The sequence below is a fragment of the Myodes glareolus genome, chromosome 2 (genome assembly GCF_982192425.1).
Source record: "Myodes glareolus chromosome 2, mMyoGla1.1, whole genome shotgun sequence".
Classification (NCBI taxonomy): Eukaryota; Metazoa; Chordata; class Mammalia; order Rodentia; family Cricetidae; genus Myodes; species Myodes glareolus.
Window position 1 is genome coordinate 126,387,037 of NC_142027.1, and position 27,478 is coordinate 126,414,514.

At 42.2% G+C, this 27,478-nt stretch overlaps 1 protein-coding gene across 11 annotated transcripts in view; it reads right to left on the reverse strand.

Moving 5' to 3' along the window:
- The window catches only part of Hectd4 (HECT domain E3 ubiquitin protein ligase 4), a 175,434-nt gene that overhangs the window by 104,658 nt on the left and 43,298 nt on the right, over positions 1-27,478 (reverse strand). For all 11 annotated transcript variants that reach the window (XM_048447438.3, XM_048447441.3, XM_048447445.3 and 8 more), the window contains exons 4-9: positions 26,770-26,900; positions 21,344-21,452; positions 19,710-19,848; positions 16,658-16,828; positions 7,149-7,341; positions 3,542-3,700 (exon numbers count right to left, since the gene is read on the reverse strand). In XM_048447438.3, the coding sequence (XP_048303395.1) occupies positions 3,542-3,700; positions 7,149-7,341; positions 16,658-16,828; positions 19,710-19,848; positions 21,344-21,452; positions 26,770-26,900 (902 nt within the window). The remainder of the gene's footprint in view (positions 1-3,541; positions 3,701-7,148; positions 7,342-16,657; positions 16,829-19,709; positions 19,849-21,343; positions 21,453-26,769; positions 26,901-27,478) is intronic.

A 27,478-nucleotide genomic window follows, 5' to 3' on the forward strand; every position in this document is an offset into this window, starting at 1 on the left:
AAAGAGAAAATGGAAAAGGGACAGAAAGACTCAAATCCCAGGATGGCAGCGTGTTAAGAAACGTTTCAGTTGGGTCTTATAAGCGCTGGTATGAGGCTGTTCTCCCCAGCTCTCATTGTGACTCAGACACTTGGCCTTTTCCCTCAACACAGGAGAGTGGAGCAGTGAAAAGGAAGGGCTTTTGGTGTCTAGGTTTGGATTCGGCTCTACCGCATCTGGATGGCACAGTAAAGTCATTAGCCTCTCAAGCTCTTCACTTGCAAAACAGAGATCATATAAGCTGCTGTGCTGGATAGCTTTATGTCAACTTAACACACGCTTAAGCCACTCAAGATAAGGGAACCTCAACTGAGAAAATATCTCCAGAAGATCAGGATATAGGTCAGTCTATAGAGCATTTTATTAATTAGTGATTGGTGGGGAAGGGCACAGCCCAAGTGGTCCTGGGTTCTATTGTTGGAGGAGAGAGGAGGCCTTTTGTTTGGTTCCTGGCCACCCGGCTAGCTTAGACCTGAAATAATCACACAGAAACTATTATTTAAAACACTGCTTGGTCCATTAGCACTAGCTTCTTATTGGCTAGCTCTTACATCTTAATTTAACCCATTTCTATTAATATGTTTATCGCCACGTGACAGCGGCTTACCAGCTAAAATTCCCAGCATCTGTCTCTGGTGGCTCCACAGCTTCTCTCTGACTCTGCCTTCTTCCTCCCATGCTATAGGCCAAGCCAGTTCTTTATTCATTAACCAATGAAAGCAACATTCTATAAGAAAGGAAGCTGAACAAGGCAAGAGAGGAAAGCTAGTAAGCAGCACCTCTCCGTGGCCTCTGCCTCCATGTTCCTGCCCTGTTTGAGTTCCTGCCCTGACTTCCTTCAGAGATGTGGCAATGTATGGTAATAAACCCTTTCCTCCGCAGCTTGCTTTGGTCATGTTGTTTCATCACAGCAATAGACCCTGACTAGGACAGGAAACCTACCTCATAGCTGCCATGCAGAGGGGTAAGTTAAAATGTCAAGCACATACATGTTAGTTGCTATTGCTGACATCACAAACACACCAACAACTGTTTTGTGTATGTACAGAGTTTTACCATGATGTCCAGGCTAGACTTAAACTCCTTATTTCCTACTTCAACTTCCCCTGTACTGGAACTACAGGTTCCTGCAGCATCTTGCCTATATTTATCTACTTACATTCTTTTTTATGTGTATTTGTTGTGTTTTTCTGCCTTCATAGTCTGGCTCACTATGTAGCCCATGCTCTCCGCCCCCCCCATACAGTCTTTCTCTCCTTTTATTTGTTTGTTTATTATGTATACCCACTCCAGAAGAGGGCACCAGATCTCATTACGGATGGTTATGAGCCACCATGTGATTCCTGGGAATTAAACTCAGGACCTCTGGAAGAGCAGTCAGTGATCTTAATCTCTGAGCCATCTCTCCAGCCTGACAGAGTTTCTCTGTGTAGCTTTGGAGACTGTCCTGGAATTCGCTCTGTAAACCAGGGTGGCCTTGAACTCACAGAAATCCACCTGTCTTTGCCTCCCGAGTGCTAGGATTAAAGGTGTGCAACACCACTGCCAGACGTAGCCCATGCTCTTGATACTCCCAACAACTAGAGCAGTAGTTCTCAGCCTGTGGGTTGTGATCCCTTTGGGGGTCAGTCGCCTATCAAATATCCTGCATATCAGATACATCCATAACAGCAGCAAAATTATAGCTACAAAGTAGCAATGAAATAACTATGGTTTGGGGGAATGTCACCACAACATGAGAAACTGCATTAAAGGGTTGTAGCATTAGAAGGTTGAGGACCACTACATTAAGGTCTTACAGGTATATTCCAACATTCCTGGCTCCTTTCCCCCTCAACACAATCTCAGTACTTTACCTCTTACATTTTTCTTTTCTTACCCCACCATCACAACAGTGGTAACTATACTACTTCTAGACTAAACTATACTGTCTATTTCTCCCCTGCCCCTGAGGACGAAACTCAGGATCTTGACCATACCCCCCAGTCTTCTTTTTTTTTGTTTGTTTGTTACACACTGTTCCAACCCACAAAACAATCTTACCCAACTTTCTTCTCCAGTGTACTTCCTATCATAGAAGCTCTACTTGCACAAATAGATGAATTACACTTATTTCTCACAGCCAGGCATGGTGGTGCACACCTTTGATCTTAGCACTCAGGAGGTAGAGACAGGAGGATCTCTGTGAGTTTGAGGTCAGCCTGGCCTACCAAGTTAGTTCCAGGACAGCCAGGGACACTCAGAGAGACCTTGTCTTAAAAAACATGACAAAACAAAAAATACCCATTTCTTACCATTCCAACTTGAGACCCCAAGAATTCTCTCCTTGCTAACTCCACAATGACCTCTACTCCCACAATCTGTAACATGCACACCTGGCCCCTCTTTCCAAAAATGACCATTTCTCATTGTCGCTCCTCGGAGCTCCTAAAGGTAAGCTCAGACCAACTACCTAGCAGCCCATGGTCTGAAGGGAAGAACTGATGTCTCCTTGTGCTGAAACTATGGTGACCAATCTGGAACAGGACACAAAAGAAAGTATTTCCTGGGCTGATATGAAACCATGGCATCAATTGTGTCCTCATGGGAAATGATCCACAGAGCCATTCTAATCAATGGACATAAATTCCAGTAAGTGAAAAAGCTATGCTAGGAAGATCAAAAACCCAAGAGACCTTTAATCCCAGAATAAAGAGGAAGAGACAGGTGGACTTCTGTAGTTCTAGACCAGATAGGGCTACATGGAAAGACCCTACATGAAAAAATAAAACAAGTTTAAAAGTTATATTTTGAGGGCTGGGTATAGCTTAGGGGTAAGAACATACACAGGCCCTGGGTGCCATCCCCAGGACCAAACAAATCCTCAGTCTGTAACTCACTGACCATTATTGTTTTGTAACATCAGAGAATAACAATGATAACAGAGCAAGTTTACAACAATAAATAAAAGTGCTTTAAATCTCAGAGTTACAGACCGTGGTAGTTTGAGAAACATTCCATATTGGCTCAGGAATCTGAACACAATGCTCTACTGGTGATGCTGTTTGGAGAAGTTATGAGGAGGTGCAGCCTTCAGGAGGAAATATGTCATTGGGGACAGGCTTTGAGATTGCAAAGCCTCGCACCTTCAAGATCATTCTCTCTCCTTCAAGCTTGTGAAGAAAGATGTAATTTCTGACTGGGAGTGGAGGTGCATGCCTTCAATCCCAGCACTCAAAGGCAGGCAGATTTCTGTGAGTTCAAGAACAACCTGATCTACATAGCCCTGGGATAGTCAGGGCTATGTAGAGAGATTTTGTCTCAAAAAAAAAAAGGTGATTTCTCAGCTTCTTGCTCTGCTGTCATGCCTCCCTTCTATGACAGACCCATATCCCTCTGGAACAGTATCAAAATAAACTCTTTTTCTTTAAGTTGCCTTTTGTCACAGTGTGTTATCAGAGCAACAAAAAATAACTAAAACAAAGCTACATCAGGAAGAGCATTCCAAATAAAATGTACTTACTTTTTAAAGATGACAAGCCACTGGTTCCACCAAAAAGAGAGCGGGTGGCAGAGCTGCCGGACCCCCCTGGAGGTGGGACCAGCATCACCAAGTATGTGCCACAAGTGTACATGGGTGTCTTCCGCAGCATTTTCAGAGGAAGGCCACAGCTAGTATTTGCTGGAGAGGGGAATGAAAATGTTTAGTAAAAGTATTTTGCATAGACTTAGATATAATGAAGGAGTCCAAACTGAAACAAAGTTAGGCCATGATTAGAAAGAGGGGAATTGGAGATGGCTCAGTGATTATGAACATAGGCTGCAATTCCCAACTCCTATGGAGCAGCTCACAACTGTCTGTGATTCTAGTTCCAAGGGATCTGAATTCCTCTTTTAGCTTCTGAGGGTACTCGGCACACAAGTGGTAGTGAACAGACATACCATACGTGTAGGGGAAACACCCATCATATGGAATACTGTCCTAAAGGTGTTACCAATGTCCAGTATGCCTTATGACTCTAAAAATCTAAGAATGAATGTCTACACGGAATAAATCTCAAAGATTTATTTATTTATTCTCAAATAAATATATTATTTATTTATTTATTCTCAAATAGAATTCCTGTTGTCATTTAAATGGGAATTGATACTCTTTCCTTCTTTCTTTCTTTCCTTCTTTGTTTTATGTTGTTTTCCAGACAGGGTTTCTCTGTGTAACAGTCCTGGCATCCTGGAAATTACTTTGTAGACCAGGCTGGCCTAGAACTCAGAGATCTGCCTGCCTCTGCCTACGGAATTAAAGGCATATTAGGCTCCTACTGTTTTTAATTTTATAGAAAACCATTTTGAAACAATGTATCACTGGGTGGCCTGAATTCATACAATCACTTGACTCTGGTCCCTGAGTGCCCAGTTTAAAACAAAACCTTCCTAAGTCTGTGATGTCACATTCATTGCAAACAGCTATGGATACAACATCAACCAAAACCTCTAGCTACTCAGGGCCTTCAGAACATTTCTCACATAGTAATTTTAAATCTGCATGGCTTATAAAGTATCCATTATATATACATTCCTTACTATTTTGGGGAGGAATCACTGACATAAGATACCATCAATGACATCAGCAAGAAGTACACTAGAGCTTTGGGAAGTTGTCAGGCTACAAAACACAACTAATTATTCATAGTCTCAACAGAGAGAAAATCATTCCTGGGGTTTAGATTAGAAGAATATGTAAAATGAAACCTATTCTTTCTCTTTTTTAACTCTTTTAATTTTTCCAGAGAGATAAGAAGAAGACAATGGATCCCCTGGCGATGGAGTGACACAGTGTGGGTGCTAGGAACCTAACTCCAGTTCTCTACAAGAGCAGCAAGGAAATCTACTCTTTCTGATGTTTTGAATACTTCTGGTTCAAACAGCTCCATTTTTCAAAAAGAACATAAGCTCTCAACAAATATATTCTTTATTCAGAACAACAATTTCTGTGGTAGTGAAAATACAAAAATGTAATGAGTAGAAAACTGCAGAAAATTTGCAGCTTAATGAGCTCACCAAAGCGCGTTCTCAGGCTCACTACCAGAAAATACGTTGTAGCTTGTTACAGAATAAAACTCCACATTTTAAAAAATATTTCTACTTTCATTATTTGATGAGTGGGGTAGTATGCATACTTGCATATGTGTGTGTCAAGCATGTGTATTCATGAATGTGGAGACATGAGGTCAACTTCAGGCGATATAACTAAGTTGTCAACTTTATTCTTGTTGTTTCTGTTTTGAGGCAAGGTCTCATTTATTGCCTTGGCTGCCCTGGAACTAACTATGTAGAACAAGCTAGCCTTGAACTCACAGAAATCTGCATCCATAGTCCTGGAAATAAAAGAGTGTACCTCTATAACCAGCTTTTTAAAAAAAAATGATAGGAGCAAATTCAGGTCCTCATGCATGCTTTGCATGAACTTTACTATCTAAACTACCACTCTAGCTCCAAAGCTAGATTTTGTGAATGTTCAATTAATCACAGACCCATAAGAACCAGAACTCGTGGATTTTCAACATAGTAGCATGTTAATGAACACAAAAACTCATATAAAGGTACAAAAATCACATTTTGAGTAAAGAGCAGTTTTCACAAAATCTCTAAATGTTTGTTGTTGGGGTTTTTATTTTTCTGTGTGTGGTTTTCAGACAGGGTTTCTCTGTAACTGAGGTGGCTTCATTTTCCCAAGTACCAGGACAACAGGGATGAGCAGTCACATCCTACTAACAATTATAAATATAGTATTGCTTTCTGAGGTCTAGATGGTTCTGCGATTAAGAGTCATTGTTGCTCTTCCAAAAGATCCAGGTTCAATTCTAGTATCCTCTTGATAGGTTACAACAATCTGTAACATCTGTAACTCCAGGTCCTGGAGATCCAATACTCTCTTCTGGCATTCATGGGCCAGAAGACACAAGTGTAGTACACAGGAACATATGCAAGCAAAACATGCATCATATAAAATAAATACATACACATAACAGCTGGGTATGGCAGTGTGGAAGAGAGAGGGAATCGGGTGTTGGCTACATGAAATCACAGTGGAGGGCTTGCAAAGCTGAGAAGTAGGTTGTTCTTTTTTTTTTCTTTCATTAAACAAAGAAAACAGATTTACTAAGTATACTGAAAAGAATTTGGTAGGCATGGAAGTAGGTATAAATACAGATCAAGATTTAAGCCTGTCATGAAAGTGCCTACTTTTTGGATGTCTTCTTTACATTTATTTACTATGTGCACATGTGTACATATGGTGGTCAGAATACAATTCTGTGGAGTCGTTTCTCTGTTTTCACATTTTACGTGCGATCCAGGGACCAAACTCAGGTCATAATCCTTGACTACAAATATCTTTACCCAGTGAGCCATCTTGCAACTCCCAAAACATTTACTTAGGTAAAAAGAACTGTTTTGTGCAAAGCGTCTCCTTTAACCCATGATAAAGCAAGCATTAACAAAATACATTGATACCACAGAGGCCTTGGCAACAAGATATTGTCCTTACAGTCTAATATGAGCAATGAAGTATTTACTGAACAGCCTCATACTTTTTTTTTTTTTTTTGGTTTTTTGAGACAGGGTTTCTCTGTGTAGTCCTGGCTATCCTAGCATGCTCTGTAAATCAGGCTGGCCTGGAACGCACAGAAATTCGCCTGCCTCTGCCTCTTAAGGGCACCACCAATGCCCAGCTAACCAACTGCAAGAGTTTTTCTTCCCAGTATTTCAAACAGTGAAAGGATTAAAGCAGAGACTCAAATTCATTTTAGCTCAAATTCAGATACTCTTTTTGGGGGGTAGAGTAAGGTGATCTCACATAACCCAGGCTGGCCTCCCACTCATGACTCCCCTGCCTTAATTTCCTAAGGGCTAAGGTTGCAGGTGTGTCTTGATGAGGTTAGCTGCATTTACAAATCTTTCCTGACAGTGATGGTGGAGAGACAACTACAGGTAAGGCAGAACTGTTACAGGGCTCACACCCTGCCCACAGCCCAGACCCACTGGTCACTGCAGGGGAGATGCAGAGAAGGTGAGCTCTGTGTGCTGCACTGAGGAGCTATAAGCAGGTGGTCAGGAAGAGGCAAACGCACCTGCTTGATCCTCCTTCAGGGTGTTGGAGATGGTGGAGCCAGTCAGGGCCGCCAGTGTTGCCGATGGGGAAGCTCTGTACCGAGACAGTCTGCTCAGGAGCATCTCATTAATGCTTTTGGCAGATTCACCCTCTTTTCTCATTAGGATTGTGCGTTCCTGAAGCGGGCTGGCTATAAATACCCCATTTTCCACCTAATATTTAAAGAAAAAAGAGAGAACCTGAAATGATGTTTCCATCCAGTTAGCAGATATCTTCTGAGAGTACTTCTGTGACCAGAATGCTTACAAAGCATTTTCCAGCCATCTGAGCAAAGGCATCTTTCTATGCAAACCACTTCCATGCTCCAGAGGAGCTGCTTTAGACAGGGAGGACTAAGCTCACTCTCAGAACTGTCATTTTTCATGGCAGTTCATATTCAAAGTGAAATCAGCCAACATTAATACATTCTGCAAATTATTGTTGAATATAACCCTTATATTGAATTACATAGGCAGTTGCTCACTAATTATGAGCCTTCTGGAAGGTACAAATGAGAGAGAGGAAAACAAATCAACTAGCCCTTGATTTGTTACTGAGGACAACTGTGAGGTTAACATGGTTTGAAAATGTAACTGGTTGTTAAGACCTAACCACTCTTCCCAACAGAGCCAGTTGCCTGGACATGGCAGAGCAATCCTGTAGCAAGCCACCCTGGCTAAAACACACAGCAAGCTTCAAGCGCACCCTGGCTGGCCTGCCAGTTCCCTAACTCAGCACTGACTATTCCCCAGCAAGGTCCCTCAACAATGTGAATCTGATTCGCAACAAACCACCTGCCTGCTTTCCTTCCCTCAATCTTTCTTTTCTTTTTTGAGACAAGGTCTCATGTAGCCCAGGCTGGCCTCAAGTTCATATACAGCCAAAGCTGGCCTTGGTCTCTCAGTGTTAGGATTACAGATCTGCATATCATGTCTCTGCCTTCTTTCTTTTTTCAAAAACTTTCCTAGTTTTTCTCGCTGCTGAAGACTTGGATCACTTCCCAGGAGCTTCTCTTCCTCAATTCTTCTCTAATTCAAGCCCTGTGTTCTCCCTTGCTGACTTCCCAAAGAGAAGCATCTCTCTGAAGCCATTTGAGACTGCTCCCAGGTCCTGGCTTCTCTCTTCCCTCTTTCTTGCCTTTCTCCTGTCTTCTCTGTTTTCAAACACAGAACATTCCACTTGGATTCACTGTTGAATGACTCAGATCTGGGCAGTGAAATAGCTAGGAGGAAAAGGCCCTTGCTGCCATACCTGATAACCTGAGCGCAATTTCTAGAAAACACATAGTAGATGGAAAGAACCAATTTCTACAAGTTGTCCTATGACTGCCACACACACACACCACAGCATGTGTTACCTGTGTGGGTTTATGTGTGCATGTGTGTGTGTGTTTAAAAGAAAGTGTGGGGGGGGGGTTGCTGTTATTTTGTTTTGTTTCCTAGACAGGGTTTCTCCGTGTAGTCCTGGGTCTCCTGGAACTCACCTTACATACCAGGCTGGCCTCAAACTCACAGAGATCCACCTGCCTCTCCTCCAAATCCCAGCATAAATGCTGGGATTAAAGATATGCACCACCACCACCCATCTTTAAAGAATGTGTCTTTAAAAGACTTGGTTCCATCTCAGGAGGCCTGTGTTAACCAATGCCCCCTTGCAAACCCAGTCTCCTAGATATGGAGGGCTTCAGAAATCCATCCCACCAGCGAAGACAGCAAGCCTGGCCTGCTGCTGCAACCCCTGAAAACAAGAATGAGGGTATCATGGGCCAAGTCTTTAGAGTCCACAGAAAGCCAAGCCAGGATCCAGAGGGTAAGGCTGACAACAAATGGCAGAGACTGAGAGGTGCCGTCCACAGGCTCCAGGGCAGCTACACACATGGTCACAGAGGATAAGAGAAGGCTTTCTTGGGAGCCCCAGACTGCGGCTCCGCTCCCACACCCTTTGCTTCCTACTCTTCCTAGGTTTGGCCTCTTAACTCTGTACTGTCTCAAGAGTACCACTCTGGACAGACCACTGTAACCTAAGGACTGAATCACTCACTTTCCCCCTAACTCCCTTGCAGGTAGCCTTAGCCAGAGACCTTTGGAGTTTCTATTTTTATAGTCCCCATGGCATAGCCCTTCTCTGAACTGCTACTGTAAGCACTTACTTTGTATAAGTAAGTAGAACCATGAGGGACCCTGCCAGCTACTCTCCTGCCTCCTAGCTCTACATCTCTATTTATGGAAACCATAGTCTTTGGTATGGACCTCAGCTGGAACACTGTACCTAAATTTCCCAGGGCTGACTCCATCCCATCATTCAGATCTCAGATAGCAATCAACTCACAGAAGCCTTCCCTGCTTGCCCATCAGTGTCCCTGCCACCCACAACTGAGCACATTCCACTGTTTTGCTCCTGCACATATTCATCTCTCTGAAATGACCACACACTTCCTCATTCATGGCTTGTCCTAGAATGACAGCTGCCTGGGAGAAGATGTTTGCCTGGGAGAAAGTGGTTACCACAACATCCTCAGTACTGGGGAGGCATTCCCCATAGGCCCTCCCTCACATGCAGCTCCAGTCTCTGTGGGAACACCCCACTTTCTCTACTGCTTCTGTCTTAAGCTATGTTCCCCTTATCTCACTGCTCCCACCCCTGCATCTAGCATTTCTACTTAAATTGCCTTTTGTCCCCTAAAATTTACTTCTTACTGCAATATTTTACCCCCACACTTATGCTCTATTTATTTATGCTACACAACTCTAAATATAACTCTGTAAAAGCATCCAAGACAAAAATCGATCTCATTAAGCCTGGCATTCAAAAGCATTACGCATCTGGCCCTATGAGGAAATCAATAGCTAATGTAAAACAGTCTCTTACTGCACTCAGTGCTCTGTAAACTGAGATGACAAAGCACCAGTGAGCAGTAGGAGGAACAGGTTTAGGACATGAGTACTAAATCTGTATAACCTCAGTGATGGGGTGACTGTACTCTGAACCAAGAAACCACCTTCTTGTGGACTTCAGCTGCACCCCCTTGCAAAAGGGTTATCCCTTGAGTATGTTAACAGTTTATAATCCCTCATGGAGGAGTGGGGAGGATCAGAGACCCTCACTTGAAATTTCAGCCACTCCCTACCACCTGCTGTATGCATCTCTACATCAACTACATATGGCCTTGGGGAAGGGCTATAGTATACACAGACCTAGGGAAAGTTGGAAAGAGAGTTGCCGTCTCTGAAGCTGCAAGGAAAGTCCTGGTGGGAGCTCTCCCGTCCCCATAAATTAACAGCTCATCTATAAGTCTGTAAGGAACCCTAATAAACTCATTGCTTTTGAAGAGTTTAGCAACGCCATGCAGTTCAGAGAGGTGCATGACTACTAACCTCAAAAGAAGAGTACAGCTGGGAGCAGTGAATAGTAGCACAGTTAGCAGTGACAAGGGGCCTCTCTCCCAGTCCAGGCCACTGGCCAGCCCTAGCCAGTCTTCTACTGCCACTTAGTGAATTTGCCACACACCAAAAGTCACTTTATTTTTTTTAAGATTTTTAAAATTTATTTATTATATATACAACATTCTGCCTCCATGTATGCCCACATGCCAGAAGAGGGCACCAGATCTTGTAGTTGCTGGGAACTGAACTCATGACCTCTGGAAGAGCAGCCAGTGCTCTTAACCACTGAGCCATCTCTCCAGCCCCCAAAAGTCACTTTAAAACAAACATAAACCCTGGACTGGAGAGATGCTTCAGTAGTTAAGAGCATTTGGTTCCCACCATCTACTTAGGGCGACTCACAACTGTAATTCTAGCTCCAGGAGATCTAATGCCCATGGCCTCTGTGGGCACTATCACTCACGTACACAGACACATAATTCAATATAAAATTTTTTTAAAGTACCATAAATTCACATCCTATCCTGTTTAAGCCATTTGTTGACTTCCTAGCTATGCCCATGATACTGGGTTGGTGAAATGGCCCAGTCAGTAAAGACATTTGCTGTCAAGCCTGAGGAATGCAACTCCCAAAAGCTGTCTTCTGACCTCTATACTCATGCCATGGCAAGTGTTTCACCTAACATGCAAATAAATGAAGGTATTTAAACAATCCATGCTACTTTGAAGGTAGTGAAGGCTAGCATCTGCTAACCTTCTCAGCCTCGGCTGCTTCAGCCTGGCCCTCTGTCACCATGTTCTCAGTGACCATGGCCTGTCCCCTCTTGGATGCCACACTGGCCTTCTACTGCAGGCCTTGTATACTAGCTGTCCCCTCCTTGCAGACTGTCTATCATCGAGGTGCCATGTCCCAAAAAATCCTTTGGTCCCAAGCAAACTGCTCATCCTGCCTATTAGGAAGGGCCCCACCAGCCACCTAAGACACAGGAGGCCGTGTCCTCTTCCACTGCCCTACTTTCTTTCCTCCCAGCATTTAACACCAGCTGTGTTTATGTTTTTTCTTCCCTTTTTCTTAATTAACTCCCATGCCCCTAAACAAGCCAGTGAAGACAAAATTTCACCAACCAGCTACCCAGACAAAGCAAATGCTTTTAATCTAGCACCCTCGTAGCAGAGGCAAGCTTGGTCTACAAGCTTTAAAAAGGAAAACAACCACAAAAGGCTTGGGTGAATAAAGATGGGTAGCTTACTTATCCAGATCACAGTTTGTGAGAACTCTCTTTTAGGGAGAAGGGGGAGATACCCAGGACTTGAGGAGAGAGCACAAGAGGGGTAAGGTGCCACCGAGTCAGACCACGAGAAGCAGCAGCAGGAACAAGTGACCTTTCAGGACAAAACAAATGGAGCCTTAAAAGAGTGTTCTGAGAGGTACAGAGTGACAGGAGTCCCCATCAGGAGCTCAAGGCAGGCTGCTGTGCAGGCAGTTCTGTAGCCTCAAAGGTTGGAATTCTAAGAGTTTGAGGAGGCCTGTATCCCCTGAGCATAATGATGTATCCTGTATGCCTGCACAGTTGAGTTCCCCCACTCTGAACTTGACTGTATTACTGTTGCACATAACATGAGGTTCAGGAGCATGATGAGTGCTCAGCTACCTAAAGAACTCCTTCCTGTAAACCAGCCACCGTGAGACCCTACTTCAGTCGGGACTGCTGCATAATGGTGAGGGGCCTAGGGATGAGTGGTCGCCTTCAATGTCACAGTCCAGTCAGGCTCCCAGCCGAGTGAAGCTGACTTCACTGGTGTAATGGCTGCTGTGCCACAGGCAGCAGAAGAGCCACACATTGCCACTGCTAGAAGTCGCTTGTTTGAGATGGCCAGTTATGTAGGATGCCCTCTACACTCCCTCCCCCTTCTCTCCACTTACTCCTTCCTTTTATTCTTTCTTTTCTTTCTTTTGGAGTGAGCTGGCTAGTTTTTTGTCAACCTGACATAGCTGGGTAGTCTTGGAGGAGAGCTCCTCAAACTAAGATTGGCCTATAGGCATTTTCTTTTTTGTTTGTTTGTTTGTTTTGTTTTGCTTTTTGTTTTTGAGATGGGGTCTCACTATATAGTCCTGGCTATCTTGGAACTCACTATTAGACCAGGCTGGCCTTGAAGTCACAGAGATCACCTGCCTTTGCTTCCTGGAGTCCTGGGATTAAAGGTGAGTGCAAATTTCCTGGATTAGTTATTGGTGGGGGCGGGTTCAGCCTACTGTGAGTGGTGCTATCATGGGGTCCTGGGCTGTATAAGAAAGCAGGCTGAGCAAGCCACGGAGAGCAAGACAGTAAGCAGCTTCCTCTATGAGCTCTCTTTCAGTTCCTGCCTTCAGACTCCTGCCCTGATCTCCCTGAATGGTAAACTATATCCTTAAGCTAGACTGTTTTTGATCATGATGTTTATCACAGCAATAGGAGCTAACTAATACAATGTGTTTGTATGGGTATGTGTGTGTCATGACACTTGCTGGGAGGTCAGAGGACAACTTGTGGAAGTCATTCTCTCCTTCTACCATATGGGTCCTGGAGATTGAATTCAAGTCCTCAGGCTTGGTAGCAGGTTCTCTGACTTACTGAGCCGTCTCACTTATATTCCATCTCTTACATCATACACCTGTCTTCCTGTAATGGTTACTTAATCATTGTAAAAGGCATTTCATTACAAGTCATTTTTTGAAAGACAAGCCATTTAGTTAAATCCTACTGACAGTTTATCCATTTGAGTTATGAACCTCCAATTCCTGGAACAGGTTCTGGTTGGGAAGCCAGCTTGAGCACCTGAAGCAGAGAGTCATATACCAATGAGGAAGAAGAACACCTAGAACAGAAGGAAGAGGTCTTGGAAACAAGTTGTTGCTCATGATTGCTAGCAGGATGGGCACACAAGGCCAGGAAGGGACGGTCAGTGAGAAGATGTGCTCTGCATTTCCACAGGAAGGTGAGCAGTTTCTGTCACAGTGTATAGATCAATTACATCATACACAGCTACAGGCTTTTGTAAAGAGAAGGCTGTTAGACCACTAACAACAAAAGTAAGCTGCTGCTAGACTGGGAAAGAGCCATGCGGTGGTGTGATGTGTGCACCTCAAGAATGCTCGAGGGAGAATGGAAAGCCAGGCATGGTGGCATACATCTTGAATTCAGTACACAGGAGGAGAGGCAGAAATATCTATGTAAGTTTGAGGACAGCCAGGGCTACACAGTGAGACCCCATCTCAAAGAAAAAAAAAAAAAAGAAATAAAAGAAAGAAGAAAGGAGCAAGCCAAGCATGGTGGCTCAACTACGAATCCCAGTACTCAGAAGTCAGGAAGACTGTGAATCTTAGAACAGGACCTGGAAGATGCCTCAACAGGTACAGGTGTTGTTGGCCCAAGTCAGTGGAAGGAGAACTGACAACACAAAGCACAAAGCTGACTTCTTTGAGTCAGATCGCCCCCAAATGATTCAAAGGTCTCTTTCAGCATAAAGCAGACTCCCCTCCCCAGTATTTGCTTTCTGCTATAAACAGCAAGGCTGTTTCAGCTGTCCCAGCACTTCCAGCAGGTGTGGTCTTTGACTGCATAACCAGATACAAAACACAGCTTTGTGTTGTCTTCACAGTTGGTTTATACTTTGGGAATCAGTTTCCCATGGGTTGTAAAAATATGTCTCTATTTTTGCATCAAGAAACCTACTGACTAGCCTAGTCTTTTCCTAATTCCTCATCATTTGGTATATATATATGTGTGTTTTATTTCTAGAAATTTCAAAATTCTCACTTTATTTTGGATAATCTAAAATTTTACAATAATGTACCATGGTGTAAGCATTTTCCATTCTTCTATCAGATGTCTATTAATCTAACAACTTATACCATTCATTATGAAATCTCTCTTTTAGTTTTTTTTTTTAGCCATGTAATAGTGGCATATGCCTTTAATTCCAGTACTACAGAGGCAGAGACAAGCACGCTGACCTACAGAGTGAGTTCCAGGACAGCCAGGAACACACAAAGAAACTCTGTCATGAAAAACAAAACGAAAACAAAATTATTTTACTTTATGTATGAGTGTTTTGCTACATCTGTGCAGTGCCCAAGAAGGCCAGAAGAGGGCATTGGATCCCCTGAAACTTGAGTTTAAATGGTTGTGAGCTACCATGTAGGTACTGGGAACTGGAGGTGACCATGTGGGAGGAACTGCAGTTGGCAATAGAGCTTATGGAGTACAGCTCATCAGTTAGCACAACTAAGCCCTGCCCGGGGTGGGGGCGGGGGGTTGACTCCAGTGTGGTTGTTGAGTGGAAGAATCCCACTATATCTAGTATAGTGTGACTGTTTCATGAGAAAATCCCACTCACTGGACAATTTACTTGTAGATCATAATGACGATGATTTTTATAGAACAATGACGCTTAGTTGGATCAATGATTTAAAGATACAGGTGCTTAAGACAGTTAGTGAAGATGATTAGGGAATTGGTATAGGTTGCTCTGACAATTGCTTCAATGAGAGAGATATATAAAAGAAATAAGATTAGAAAACACTATCCTTTTGCTATGTGAGACTTGATGAGAATAAAAAAATGAGATCAAGAAAGTTTCACACACTATAGATAGATCCATGGATTCTATCTGTGGAAAAACAGGCCTATGATCCAAAAAGGCAATTATGTCCTACACCCAAGGTTAGGTATGAGTTCCTTGATCATATAGCTTACAGATTTAATCACAGGTTTTAGAGTGCCCTCTGAAAAAATGAAGTTGTGAAAGGAGATTAAATAACTCTATTGTGTGTAAAGAAAAAAAGAAAAACAGACTGGTTAGCTAGACCACTATGTGTATGGTTTTGTAGAGTAGAACAAGGGTAAGAATTTGCTATACTGTAACCTCAAACTGCTACCTGCCAGTACAAAGGAATTGGCTAAAATATACTTGACTTGCTTTAAACTTTCTTAATCAATAATAAAAGAATCATTGCCTTTGGTTATGTTATGGTGAGAAAAAAAAACAATACAAGGGAAAATTAACTACATGTGGGCCTTAGGAAAAATATGTAATGTGATCATAGTGTGATTTCCTCTTTTGTAAAGATTTTAATTTATTTTTAGAAAATTAGTAATTTGTGATTGTGAGGTGATCTTTTTGTGTAGAAATTTCTGTCTTAGGTGGTATAAAAAGAATAGGAGAAAATTAAGACAAGTAATTAAGTTTTGCTTCCTTGGATAACTCTCCTTTGTGTTCAGTTGCCAACTCCACATCTCCTCTCCAGCTTCTCTGACCTGCTTGAGCAGGACTCCAGAAAGAAACCAAACTCTAACCCTAGAAGAACAGTTAGTGCTCTTAACCATTGAGCCATCTATCCAGTTCCCTTTTCGTTCTTCCTTTTTTACACATGGCCTTGCTGTGTAGCACAAATTACCCTTAAGCTCATTATGTAGCACAGGCTGGCCTCAAGTACATGATCCTCTTTGTCCCAGTCTTCCCAGTCATCTGGCTTTCCCAAGTTTCACACCTGGCAAGCTACACTGGTTTTCTCACTGCTTAAAATCATCACTTATTTTCTTAGTTGGTTATGAGTAATCCTTGATTTATCCACTACGATCACCTGAATCTACTTAACTGCCCTGCAGCCAGAACTCAAGCTCCACTTGATCAGGAGGAGCCCTGTGTACCTTGACCATTTTCCCACCCACAGGGTAGAATACTATTGGCTCACAGTTGAGTATTCAGTTGACGTCCAATACCTTCTCATACCTCCAACTGTGACATCTCAGGTATTTATTTCTGCCCATGGAGCTGTTCTTGCTATTTCAGTTATGCCCACAAGCATTTCTGCTAAGACTCTCTTGAAATACATACAGTAATGATACCTTCTCTCGTGGCCAGATTACTCTGTAGAAAGGAAGGATCCACTGACCCCACATAACCCTAAACCACAAGTATCCAAGGACATGAAAGAGGAAAACCAGTGCTGATGAAACTGGACACACTTTAGGTACTATAAGGGTTGCAGGCTCTTTGTATATGAACCTGAAATAAAAACAAAATACATTTTTCTGAAATGATACAAGATGAAAGTTAAACTCACCACAAGTTCAAAAATATCCATGAAGACAGAATGTCCCTTTGGGGTTTTCTCATTCAGACTGGCAGGAGACCAGATCCAGTAGAAGTAAGTACCATCCGAGGAGAGGTGCACAGTGCTCATGGTACTGCCTGTGGGGAGGGGACTGGCCGGCATGGGCACTGTCTGGCACACCTGGACAGGAAAGAAAGCCCTTCATTAGAGGGATGCAAAGATTCTGTTTGTTTGCTTGTTTTTAAGATTTATTTATTTATTATATATACAATGTTCTGTCTGCATGTATGCCTGCTGGCCAGAAGAGGGCATCAGATCTCTTTATAGATGGTTGGGAGCCACCATGTGGTGCAGACAATTGAACTCATGACTAAGAGCAGTCAGTACTCTTAACCTCTGAGCTATCTCTTCAGCCTCATGCTGGCCACTTCTATGGGCTGCAGTCTCCACTGGACCAAATACACCTAGCGTTTGACACTGGAAGGGACTGAACAGCCCTTATTTTGTTTTTCAAGACAGGGTCTCACTATGTAGCTCTAATTGTCTGGGAACTCACTCTGTAGACCAGGCTTGCTTTTGAAATCACAAAAGATTTGCCTGCCTCTGCCCTAGTGCTGGGATTAAAAGTGTGAGCCATCACATCTAACATAGGATGAAGAAATTCTAATCTGACGTGACAGCTCATTGGCACTTTGTACTCCAAAAGGAAAATTCATTAGGTTTCTCATCAGAACAAAACCCATGAATAACACATAAATAATAAAAATTAGTAAGAGCATAAAAGTTCATAAAAATAGACTGTAAAATAAATATGAACAGTCAAGCAACAAATAAAAACAGACTTTAATTCAAGTTACATTTTGATAGAAAAATATTTCCTAAATCCTTTGAATCTGCTATGTATGTATGTTCTAACATTGAAAACAAAATTTAAAAAGCAGGCATGCTTATAATCCCAGAACCAATGAGCTTAAGGTAGCATCAGGAATTTAAGGTTATCTGTAGCTACACAGTGAATTCAAGGCTAGCTTGGGTTACATGAGATTGTTTTGGGGGGCTGGGAAAAGGTCTTTAAGCAACACATGGTAGCATACTCCTATTAATCCAGAAATCCAGAAGATGAAGCAGCCATGAAACACACACACATGTGCATACATAGTCACATGGGGATGGGGTGAAGTGGGTCAACATGAAGTTCTAAATAAGTAATATCTTGAAAAAATCCTCTTAGTATATAAATTTCAAAACATAAGCCATATCTAACAGCTAGGAACCACATACTTATATCCAAAGCATCTAAGAGCCTACTTAAAAGTGACTTAATAAATACGAAGGGGGCATGAGGGAAGACAGCAGAAGGAAAAGCAGAGAAAGGGGAGAAGGGAAATGGAGAAAAGAAAAAAAGAAAACCCCTGGTACCAATGGACAACACTGGTTCCAGGCACATTATTATTGCTGCCAGAAAGTAGTGCTTAAAATGAGAGGGAATGATAGCCAATAAAGATGTTGTCCAGGTTTTAAAAAAATATCCAAACCAGGCCCGGTGGTGTATGCTTTTAATTCCAGCATTCAGGAGGCAGAGGCAAGAGGGTCTCTGAGTTCCAGGTCAGCCAGGGCTACACAGAGAAAACCTCTTAGGGAGGAAAAATAAACAAACAAATAAATAAATAAACAAACCAAAGAAAGAAAATTCAAAAGCTGAAGAACTGAGAAACCCAAATAAAAGCCACCAGAGCAAAAGCAAACCATGCTTGCTGACTGGTGTGGTGCCACACGTTTGTGCTCCCAGCAGGAGGTTCAGGAATCATCCTCAGCTACACAGGGAGTTTAAGACCAGCTGAGGCTAAAAAACAAGTCTGGGCAGGTGGTGTTATGCCCAAATCTGCAAAGTTCCCACAAAAGTCAACAAGGAAACCGAGTCCTGTAAGTAAAAGCAAAGAGTCTTTATTATAATCAAGTTTGCAAATTTGGTTCCTCTGCATGTACAACATATTGGAATAAATGGAGAGCCCCGAGTTCAGCTAGAGTGGGGCTTTTATAGTAGTAAAGGTGGGGGTGAGGGGTTTCTGAGGTTCAGGACCCCTGATTGGCTGACATTTGTGTAGGGGTGTCCTGGTGAGTGTGTACTAGGAGGAGGTCACATCTGCAGCAGTTGGAATTTCCTTTGGATAGTCTGTTTTTGGGTGGTACTCGGTAATCTCAGTTTGTGGTTCCTCCCGTAACCAGGCATTGCCTCAGGGTAAACTACTGAGACTTGGGCCTCCATTTAAATTTATGGAAGGCCAGAGTTCCACTCAGGAAGGTGATAATGGTTGGAAGTAAAGAACTTCCTTTGGGTGACCTGCCCATACTTAGCTTATCAAGGCTGACCCCAACAACGGGCAGGTGGCTCAGAGAGAACAGTTCAAATGTGACCACCTGAGCTTGAGCTTCACAGGATCCAGAGCAGAAGAGAACCAACCCCTCTAGTCTGAGAGGTGACTGTGGCATGAATACACCACACACACAGCTGCCATGCTGGGCAACTCCAGCCCCAGGGGTATGATGTCCTCTTTAGGCCTCCATTGGCACCTGTACTCACAGGGTACATTCACACAGACACAACAAACACATACAAATAATAACAACTTTAAACAAATAAAAAATTTAAAAATCTTAAGGACACATCCATGGGCAAGATGGTAAGCTGGTCCAGTGACTAAAGCCACTTGGTACCAAGTCTGACTACCTGAGTTCCATCCCTAGTATGCACAGGATGGAAGGAAAAGATGGACTCCCAGAAGCAAGTGTCTTCCCCAAAAAATGAATGAATAATTAAATGCAATGATACAAATAAAAATAGCTATAAAATTGTTTAAATAAAAACATTCATTCAAATAGAAATAAATAATGAACAAATAAATGTGAAGACAAATTAAAAAGCATATTCAATCAAATCACCAAAAAAAGCCCAAAGGATAACAACAGACAGGGTCTGTGCCAGGTGTGTTTGTGCCTGTGTATACTGGCTGATATTACTTCTGCTTCCAAGACACTGACAGCACAGTGGTCTGCTACTCACCTGGAGGGTATTCTGGTCTAGGACCTGGAAAAGGGAGTGGGGTTTATTGTCAAAAGACACAGGGCGATGGAGGAGGTGGCCACTGCCATATGCCACCCATCCTGGTTCCAGCTCCTCATTGCGGCAGTACACAAACCCTCTGGAAAGCAAGAGATGCGGTGAAATCACAGGCTCGGTTTACAGCCCTACATGGACTACATGGGTCTACACAAATACAAACATTTCTGACCTAATTCTTTTAAATGACTAGGCAAAATAGCTAAGAGAAAAGGAGCAAGTTTTTTTATTTTGTTTTTGTTGTTGCTTTGGTGGGTTTTTTTGTTTTTGTTTTTGTTTTTTCGAGACAGGCTATCTTGTAGCTTTTGAGCCTTGTAGACCTTGTAGATCCTTGTAGACCAGGCTGGCCTTGAACTCACAGAGATCTTCCTGCCTCAGCCTTCCAAATGCTAGGATTAAAGGCATGCACCACCACTTGCTAAGGAGCAAATTTTATATCAACATCAGAACTAACAAATTACAACAAACATTTAATTTCCCATAATGATGAAGGAAGGAGAAAAAAATCAGAGAAAGAATCTGACTGACTAAATATATCTTAATTAAAAACATCTCAACTATAGTTAGACAGAAGTCATAAAACATATCTCAAATGAAAGTTACCTTTAACTAATGTTAAATCCAAATACAAAAAATGATTTAACCATAAACATGTCCATTTATCAACAAGAAGTCATGGCATCGCTGCATTAAAATAAACCCTTGAGGCTGTAAGCAGAGAAATCAGGAAGTGATCATGAGTTTAGTGTTAACCTTTGCTACATAGGCAGTTTGAGGTCACCCTGTGCTATAATGAGACCATATCTCAAAAAAAAAAAAAAAAAGAACAGATAAAAGAAAGGAAGTCAGGTAGTGATACTACATACCTTTAATCCCATCACTCAGTAGGGAGTCAAAAGGATAACTGAGTTCGAGGCCAACCTGTGGCTTGGCAGTTAAGAGTGCTTCCTGCCTTAGCAAAGGACCTGAACTCAGTTCCCAGCACCCATATGGCAGCTCATAACTACCTGTAACTAACTCCAGGAACCCCACAATATCAAAAATACAATCTTGTGCTGGAGAGATGTCTTGACAGTTAAGAGTATTTCTTGCCCTTGCTGAGAACCTGGGTTCAAGTCCCAGCACACACATGGCAGTTCACAAACATTCCAGTGAATTTGACAGTCTTCTGACCTCCACAAGCACACATGTGCATTTTATACACACAAGGCTCACACATGTGCATTTTATACACACACACACACACACACACACACACACACACACACACACACTTAGCTGCAGGCAAAAACATTCACATACATAAAATAAAATAAATAAGTTTTTATTAAAAATAATGTAAATAAAATAATTTTTTATAATACTGATACCCAATAGGACTTTCTGGCTAGGTAGCCAAGCACCTAAGTCAGAACAAAGCTGGAATATTCTTATAGAACAAGAGCTGGGGAGACAGGGCCTGTTTGTAAGCTCAGACTTGCTACTTAGTCATTATTGGAGAATCAGGACACTGGCTGCTGTCTCTTTCACAGACTTGGTGAGAGTTACAGTCACACAGGGCAAAGTTCACAACTGACCTGAGAGTGCCATGCAGTCCAGAGCCCAACTTGCTTACTCCTCTTCCAGCTGAGTTGGTGGTGTATAGGTAACGTCCGTCTGCGGTGAGACAGCGCCCCAAGTCAGCATCTGAAATCAGTTCCACACACAATGAGGTTATAAAAATGCTTTTCTAATTAAAAAAGAAAAAGTCTTAGGAAATTTACTGACATGAATCCACAATTCAAATAACAATTTCAATGTTACCTCAAATTGATCTCCCAAATTGAACATAGAAGAAGCAGGTGGAAATTGGAACTAGTTTCAGGGAGTGACAGCATATGGTTATTAGCAGGCCACTCAACCCACCTGCCATATGATTGTTTTTTTCTTTTTCAAAAAGCAAACAAAGACCTGAATCAATTTTGACATCTCTAACTGACCTGCAATGACTGAGAACGAGTGCTTAGTAAGAATGGCTCTCAGGAACCAGGATTTCATTAGGAGACCGTGGCCTCTTCATCAGTAATACAGGGGTAATAATATGTACCTAAAGGGCTGCGTTGCAGCTACAGGAGACACCTAAGTAGTAGCTCTCTGGCACTAAACCAATGTTCCCTGATGACAATGGAATTATATTGTTATAGTAATGGCAAATGTGGAATTAAATAAAATCATCTTCTTTGGATTTGCCGTTTGGATATCCTAATAGTATCTGGAAAAAATAACACTAAAGCATGACCTCCTTTTATAAAAAAAAGTCTTATAACATTTACTTACCTATTAGTAAATATGTGTGTGTGTGTGTGTGTGTGTGTGTGTGTGTGTGTATAGAGGAAAATCTGCAGACTGTTCTCTCCTTCCATGTGGGACTCAAGGACCAGACTCAGATGTCGGACATGTCAGCAAGAACCTGCACCTGATGAGCCATCTCCCCAGTCTGCTTCCCTTCTTGTAGTTCCCACCTGGCTATGGGTTCCCAATTCTTAAAAACAGTTTCTCTATGTAGTAGTTAAATGATTTACTAAATTATTTTCCCAAGAATTTGTCTTAAAATGAGACTATAGATAAAATTTTAAGTGTTCATTTTTATAATCTTTCCCTCACTGTATTTTAAGGGAGTTTGCCTGCCTGAAGCATGTCACACTAGAGGAAATTCAATGTCACATCACTCAAACCAGCACCGGATTTAGTATTATCATAAATGTTCAGTCTACTAATCTGAGAGAATAGAGATCTACTAATTCCTACCCCGCCTACCCAAAGGAAGAAAAACAGTGAGAGCACTGCCTGCAGAGGTCAGAAGACAGCTATGCTCTGCCATGTAAGTGCTGGTTATCAAACTCAAGTCTCTGAAAGAGCAATCAGTTCTCTCTCTCTTTCTCTCTCTCTCTCTCTCTCTCTCTCTCTCTCTCTCTCTCTCTCTCTCTCTCTCTCTCACACACACACACACACACACACACACACACACACACACTTTGTTTTTCCAAGACAGGGTTTCTTCATGTAGCTCTGGCTGTCCTGGAACTTGCTCTCTAAACCAGGCTAAGCTAAAACTCAGAGATCTTTCTGCCTCTGCTACCACCACCCAACTGCAATCGGTACTTTTGTTTTATTTTAAAATTTATCTATTTGTTTGTTTATTTGATGTGCACTGGTGTTTTGCCTGCATATACTCTGTGTGAGGGTGTCGACCACCTGGAACTGGAGTTACAGACAGTTATGAGCTGCCACATGGGTGCTGGGAATTGAATCCTGGTTCTCTGGAAGAGCAGCCAGTGCTCTTAACCACTGAGCCATCTATTTCTCCAGCCCTGAAACCAATACTCTTAACCTTTACCTTTGGGCCATCTTTTTAGCCCCACTTAATTAATTGCTTGATTGGTTGATTGATTTAGAGGCAGGGTCACACTGTAAAGCCCTGGCTATCCTCCAATTCACAGAGATCCCTGCCTCTGCCACTAGAGTGCTGGGATTAATAGTGTGTGCCAACCACACCCTGTGATATCTTAAATATTTTCACTTGAAACTATTCAATTACATTTACTTGCCCATCTTTAGATTATAGTCTTTTAGTGTGTGCGTCTGAGAAGAGACAGAAGTGAAGGGGACCAAGTACACAAAACTGGCCAGGAGTTGATAGTCTATCCAGAGAGGCTAAGACAAAGGGACTCCTTGAATCTTGGAGTTTGAAAGCAGTCTGGACCAAACAGAAAGAACATGTCTCCAAATCAAAGGGAAATGAAAGAAAAAAAGGAGTGGGTGGAGAAGAGGAAAGAAGAAAATAAGAGAGAAGGAAGGAAGAGGGGAAGGAGGAGAAGGAGCAGAAGAAAGAATTACTCTACAAGTACTCTATGAAACACACCCTTCACCTGGACACAAAAGCAAACACATCAGCCTGATGCTGTCCCCTGAAACCCTCCCCTAGGGAACAGCAGGTGGTTTGAAGAAAAAATAAAAAGGCTTTAGCTCAAAGCAGAGGTTGGAGCCCATTCCAGTGAGCACAGCCTGGGCATAGCAGGTAGTCTGCTTCTCTGGCAACTCTGTGGCCAACTCCTTTCTTGCCCCTCCTCTCAGCCCTCTCCAGAAGAAAGGGTTATAAGAGAATGGCTCTGGGCTGTGAGGTGCTGAGCAGCCATTGCTCATACAGAACTATGTGCTCTGCGTGTCAGATTTGGATGTAACTTGGATGAAAAGAGTTTCTGTGCTGCATGCTCAGTTTCAGAGTTAAACTGCTGACTGTGGCTCCTACCTAGTCACCCCAGAGCTAACAGAAATGGTACGTTCACCATTTTGAAATTGTAGAAAGGTGGAGCCAACATCCAGAGCAGTTCAGAGGCACAAGCGGCTCCGCCATATTGGACTGGGCACAACAAGCCGGCAGTACCTATTTTTGACCTAGGAATGTCACAGCTTAGATTATTAAGTGCTTAGTGATTTAAAACTGCAAGCAAAAATGCTCCTAGATAGTAAAATGTTACAGATTCACAATAGGACAGATTCAGACATAAAAGGCCTCTAAATGGGTCACAGTGTTGGATGAGTGTACATAGGCTTGGGAGAGAGAAGAAAAGGAATACAGAGAATAAAGTTAATGCCTTAAAAAAAAGGGTAAAGTCTTTAAAGAGACAGAATAAAGTAAAGTGATAGAGTAAAAATAAGCCATGTAAAAATGGAAAATTCACAGAGAGTCTGGATTATGTACATTGTGTTTTCTTTAAAATTTTTGACTGTGAAGGAGCTAAATACAAAGAGACATTTCATTGTATGGGCTGCTATGCTGATCCAACATGTATGTTCTAAAGGTATCATGACTTCCAAATTTGGGTCTAAGGATATGATGCTTTGGAGAGGGCCTTCTTTTGTTTTCACAGAGGATGAGACCTTGTGGATTGCTTCTATCCCAATATGGTATGATAGACCACGTCCTCCTGAAAGGTTGCTGTGAGCACCCTCAAAAAATTACTTCACTCAACTGTCAACTGAGATGAACCTGGCACAAAGGATACACCATAAAAGACCTGATTAACAACGCCCCTATACAGCAGGAAGAAGTTTGGAGAGAAATAACTACATCCATATTCCCAGATATTGTTTATAAGTGTTCTTTTACATTTAAAGGGGGATATGATATAGATATGAATAATTTGCATTGGTATGGATTTTAAGGTCAATTTTGTTATATGTATATGTATTTCTGCTCTTGATTAAGGTGTTGTGATTGTGTAGTTCATTTAAAAATGTAATGTATAATTAGGAAATATAGGTTGTTAATAGATAACCATCTATACTGGTTGAGTTTGTAGTCATGTAAGACTTTCTAGATGTGTATAGATAAGATATATTTCAGATAGGCATTCTTTGTATCTTTCAAAGACTACAGAATATGGCATTTAATGTTTTAATAACTTAGGGCTTTTCATGACAATGAGACACGTCTGCTCCTGGCAGCACCAGTCTACTTCAAGAGGAAGATGGGCATCGAAGAGGCTCCTTATGGAGTTTGATAGCCATTTGGGCAAGAAACTGCTCTTGCCTGGACTGTTGCATAAACTGGACACAGAGAACCCACAGAGAGAGGACTGCTGAACTTGCCTAAAGGTGAGATGGTCTTTCGGGGTTCCTGATTTATGAAAGAGTCTGTGAGACATTCTGCAGGACACAGCAGAAAGTGACTGAACTGTCTTTGAAATTGCCTGCTTCATGGAAAAGTCTTTGGATACTATGGGCCTGTAGGCTGAAGATGGATGCCCCAATGGTACAAAGGAACTTTGGTTGACTGTACAGGCAGCAAGATGTCTCTGTCATTTCTAGAGTTTTGGAAGTTGCTTACTTCTTGTTTACTTAGGTAATATTATATCCTTCTGGAGTCTTTGATGGAGTTGAAGAATGGTTAGTTACAGTTTTCCATTATTGTGATAAAGATAAAATAGATATAAATATTGTAACTGTAATTCTTACTCGATAACTGTTTTGTTATATGTAAATTTACTATGTTAAAGTGAAAGCCTTTCTTTTTTTGTTTAAATAGGAAAAGGGGAAATGATGTAGGTGGGCCTTCTGTCTATGTGTTATTTTCATTGGTTAATAAAGAGACTGCCTTGGCTCTTTGATAGGACAGAAAATTAGGTAGGCGGGGAAGACAGAACAGAATGCTGGGAGGAAGAAGGCAGTGAGGCAGACGCTATAGCTCTCCTCTCCAAGATGGACGCAGGTTAAGATCCTTCCTCGTGGTGCTACACACATTAATAAAAATGGGTTAATCAAGATGTGAGAGTTAGCCAATAAGAGGCTACAGATAATGGGCCAGGCAGTGTTTAAAAGAATATAGTTTCCGTGTAATTATTTCAGGTAAAGCTAGCCAGGCAAGCAGCAGGAATGCAGCCCACTACTGCAGCCCACTACTCCTTTCTACACACAGTCACTCAAAGAGTCTGGCAAGTAGGTTACTTAAGAGAGCCTCTGTCATTTTTGCTGAGGTCATGTAATAACCTGGCAGGTAACCTTACAAAACTGTGTAAAAATACCTCAACACTTCCTACATTGTGTAAGGGACTTAACAGTTCAGGTTTTCTTCCATCTTCTTTTGTCTTTAGTACAGGAGGGACCATAATGAGCAGAGTAAACTATCAGAAGAAATGGCATCATGGGGCGTGTCTGACCATCTCACAAATATGCACTGCAGCATCAGTACCTGAGGAGCAGGAGCCAAGTGAAGTAACACATGCCACCTACTAGGGTTATGGCATGGCCCTTGGCTAGAACAGTAAAGCCTGTCCATCTGCTCACCTATCCTTGAGTATCAGCCTTCAAACTTGCACTGATAAAGCAAACAATGTACAAGAATCTTCAGCTCTAAATTAAAACGAACTCAGGGCTCCAGCCAAAGCATTTGCCACAGTGATCTAAAACCACTCTTCTCACATTTTACTGTTAATCCCAGGACACTAGCCCTTGCATTCATTACCTTTGTTCTCAGAACTGGAGCCAGTGTTGCTGTCTGGTGCAGGCAGCATGTCTTCATACCCCCAGGATACTATGTGTTTTCCCCCGAGTAAACAGGATGGGGATCCAGGTCCCCCTTCCAAAAGTAGCAGCCTGTGGGGTGAAGAATTGCAAAGACCTAAGAGTGCCCATTCCAGCAAACCAGAAGTCTACTTACCAGCTCAAAAAGCAAATGCAAATGGTTTAAAGAAATATACATCTGAATACTATTCACAGTATATTTTAATAAAAAATTACAATGCAATGTTTACAAAACTTTGGGCCAGGTAGATGGCTTGGTGGTCAGAAAGCACCAAGGTCATGCAAGGTGATGGCCTGAGCTCAACCCCTGGGAGGATGTAAAAGACCATGCATGGTGGTGCACACCTCTAATTCCCAGCACTCCCACATTAATATGTAGTAGACAGTGATACAGAAGCTCACAAGCCAGGTAACCTGAAGTGTGTGATGCAGAAACAGGAAAGAACCTGTCTCCATCAGGCAGAAGGAGTGATTCCTGAAAGTGGCTTTCTTCCACAGTCATACCACATACCGTGGCGTGGTATCAACATCCTCAAAAAAATTTAATTTATCTGTTTATAAAATATACTCATTCTATTTTTATTTACTTAATTATTTGGAGGGGAGCTTTAGATCTTAGTAATGTTGCCTCATGTAACCCAGGCTAGCCT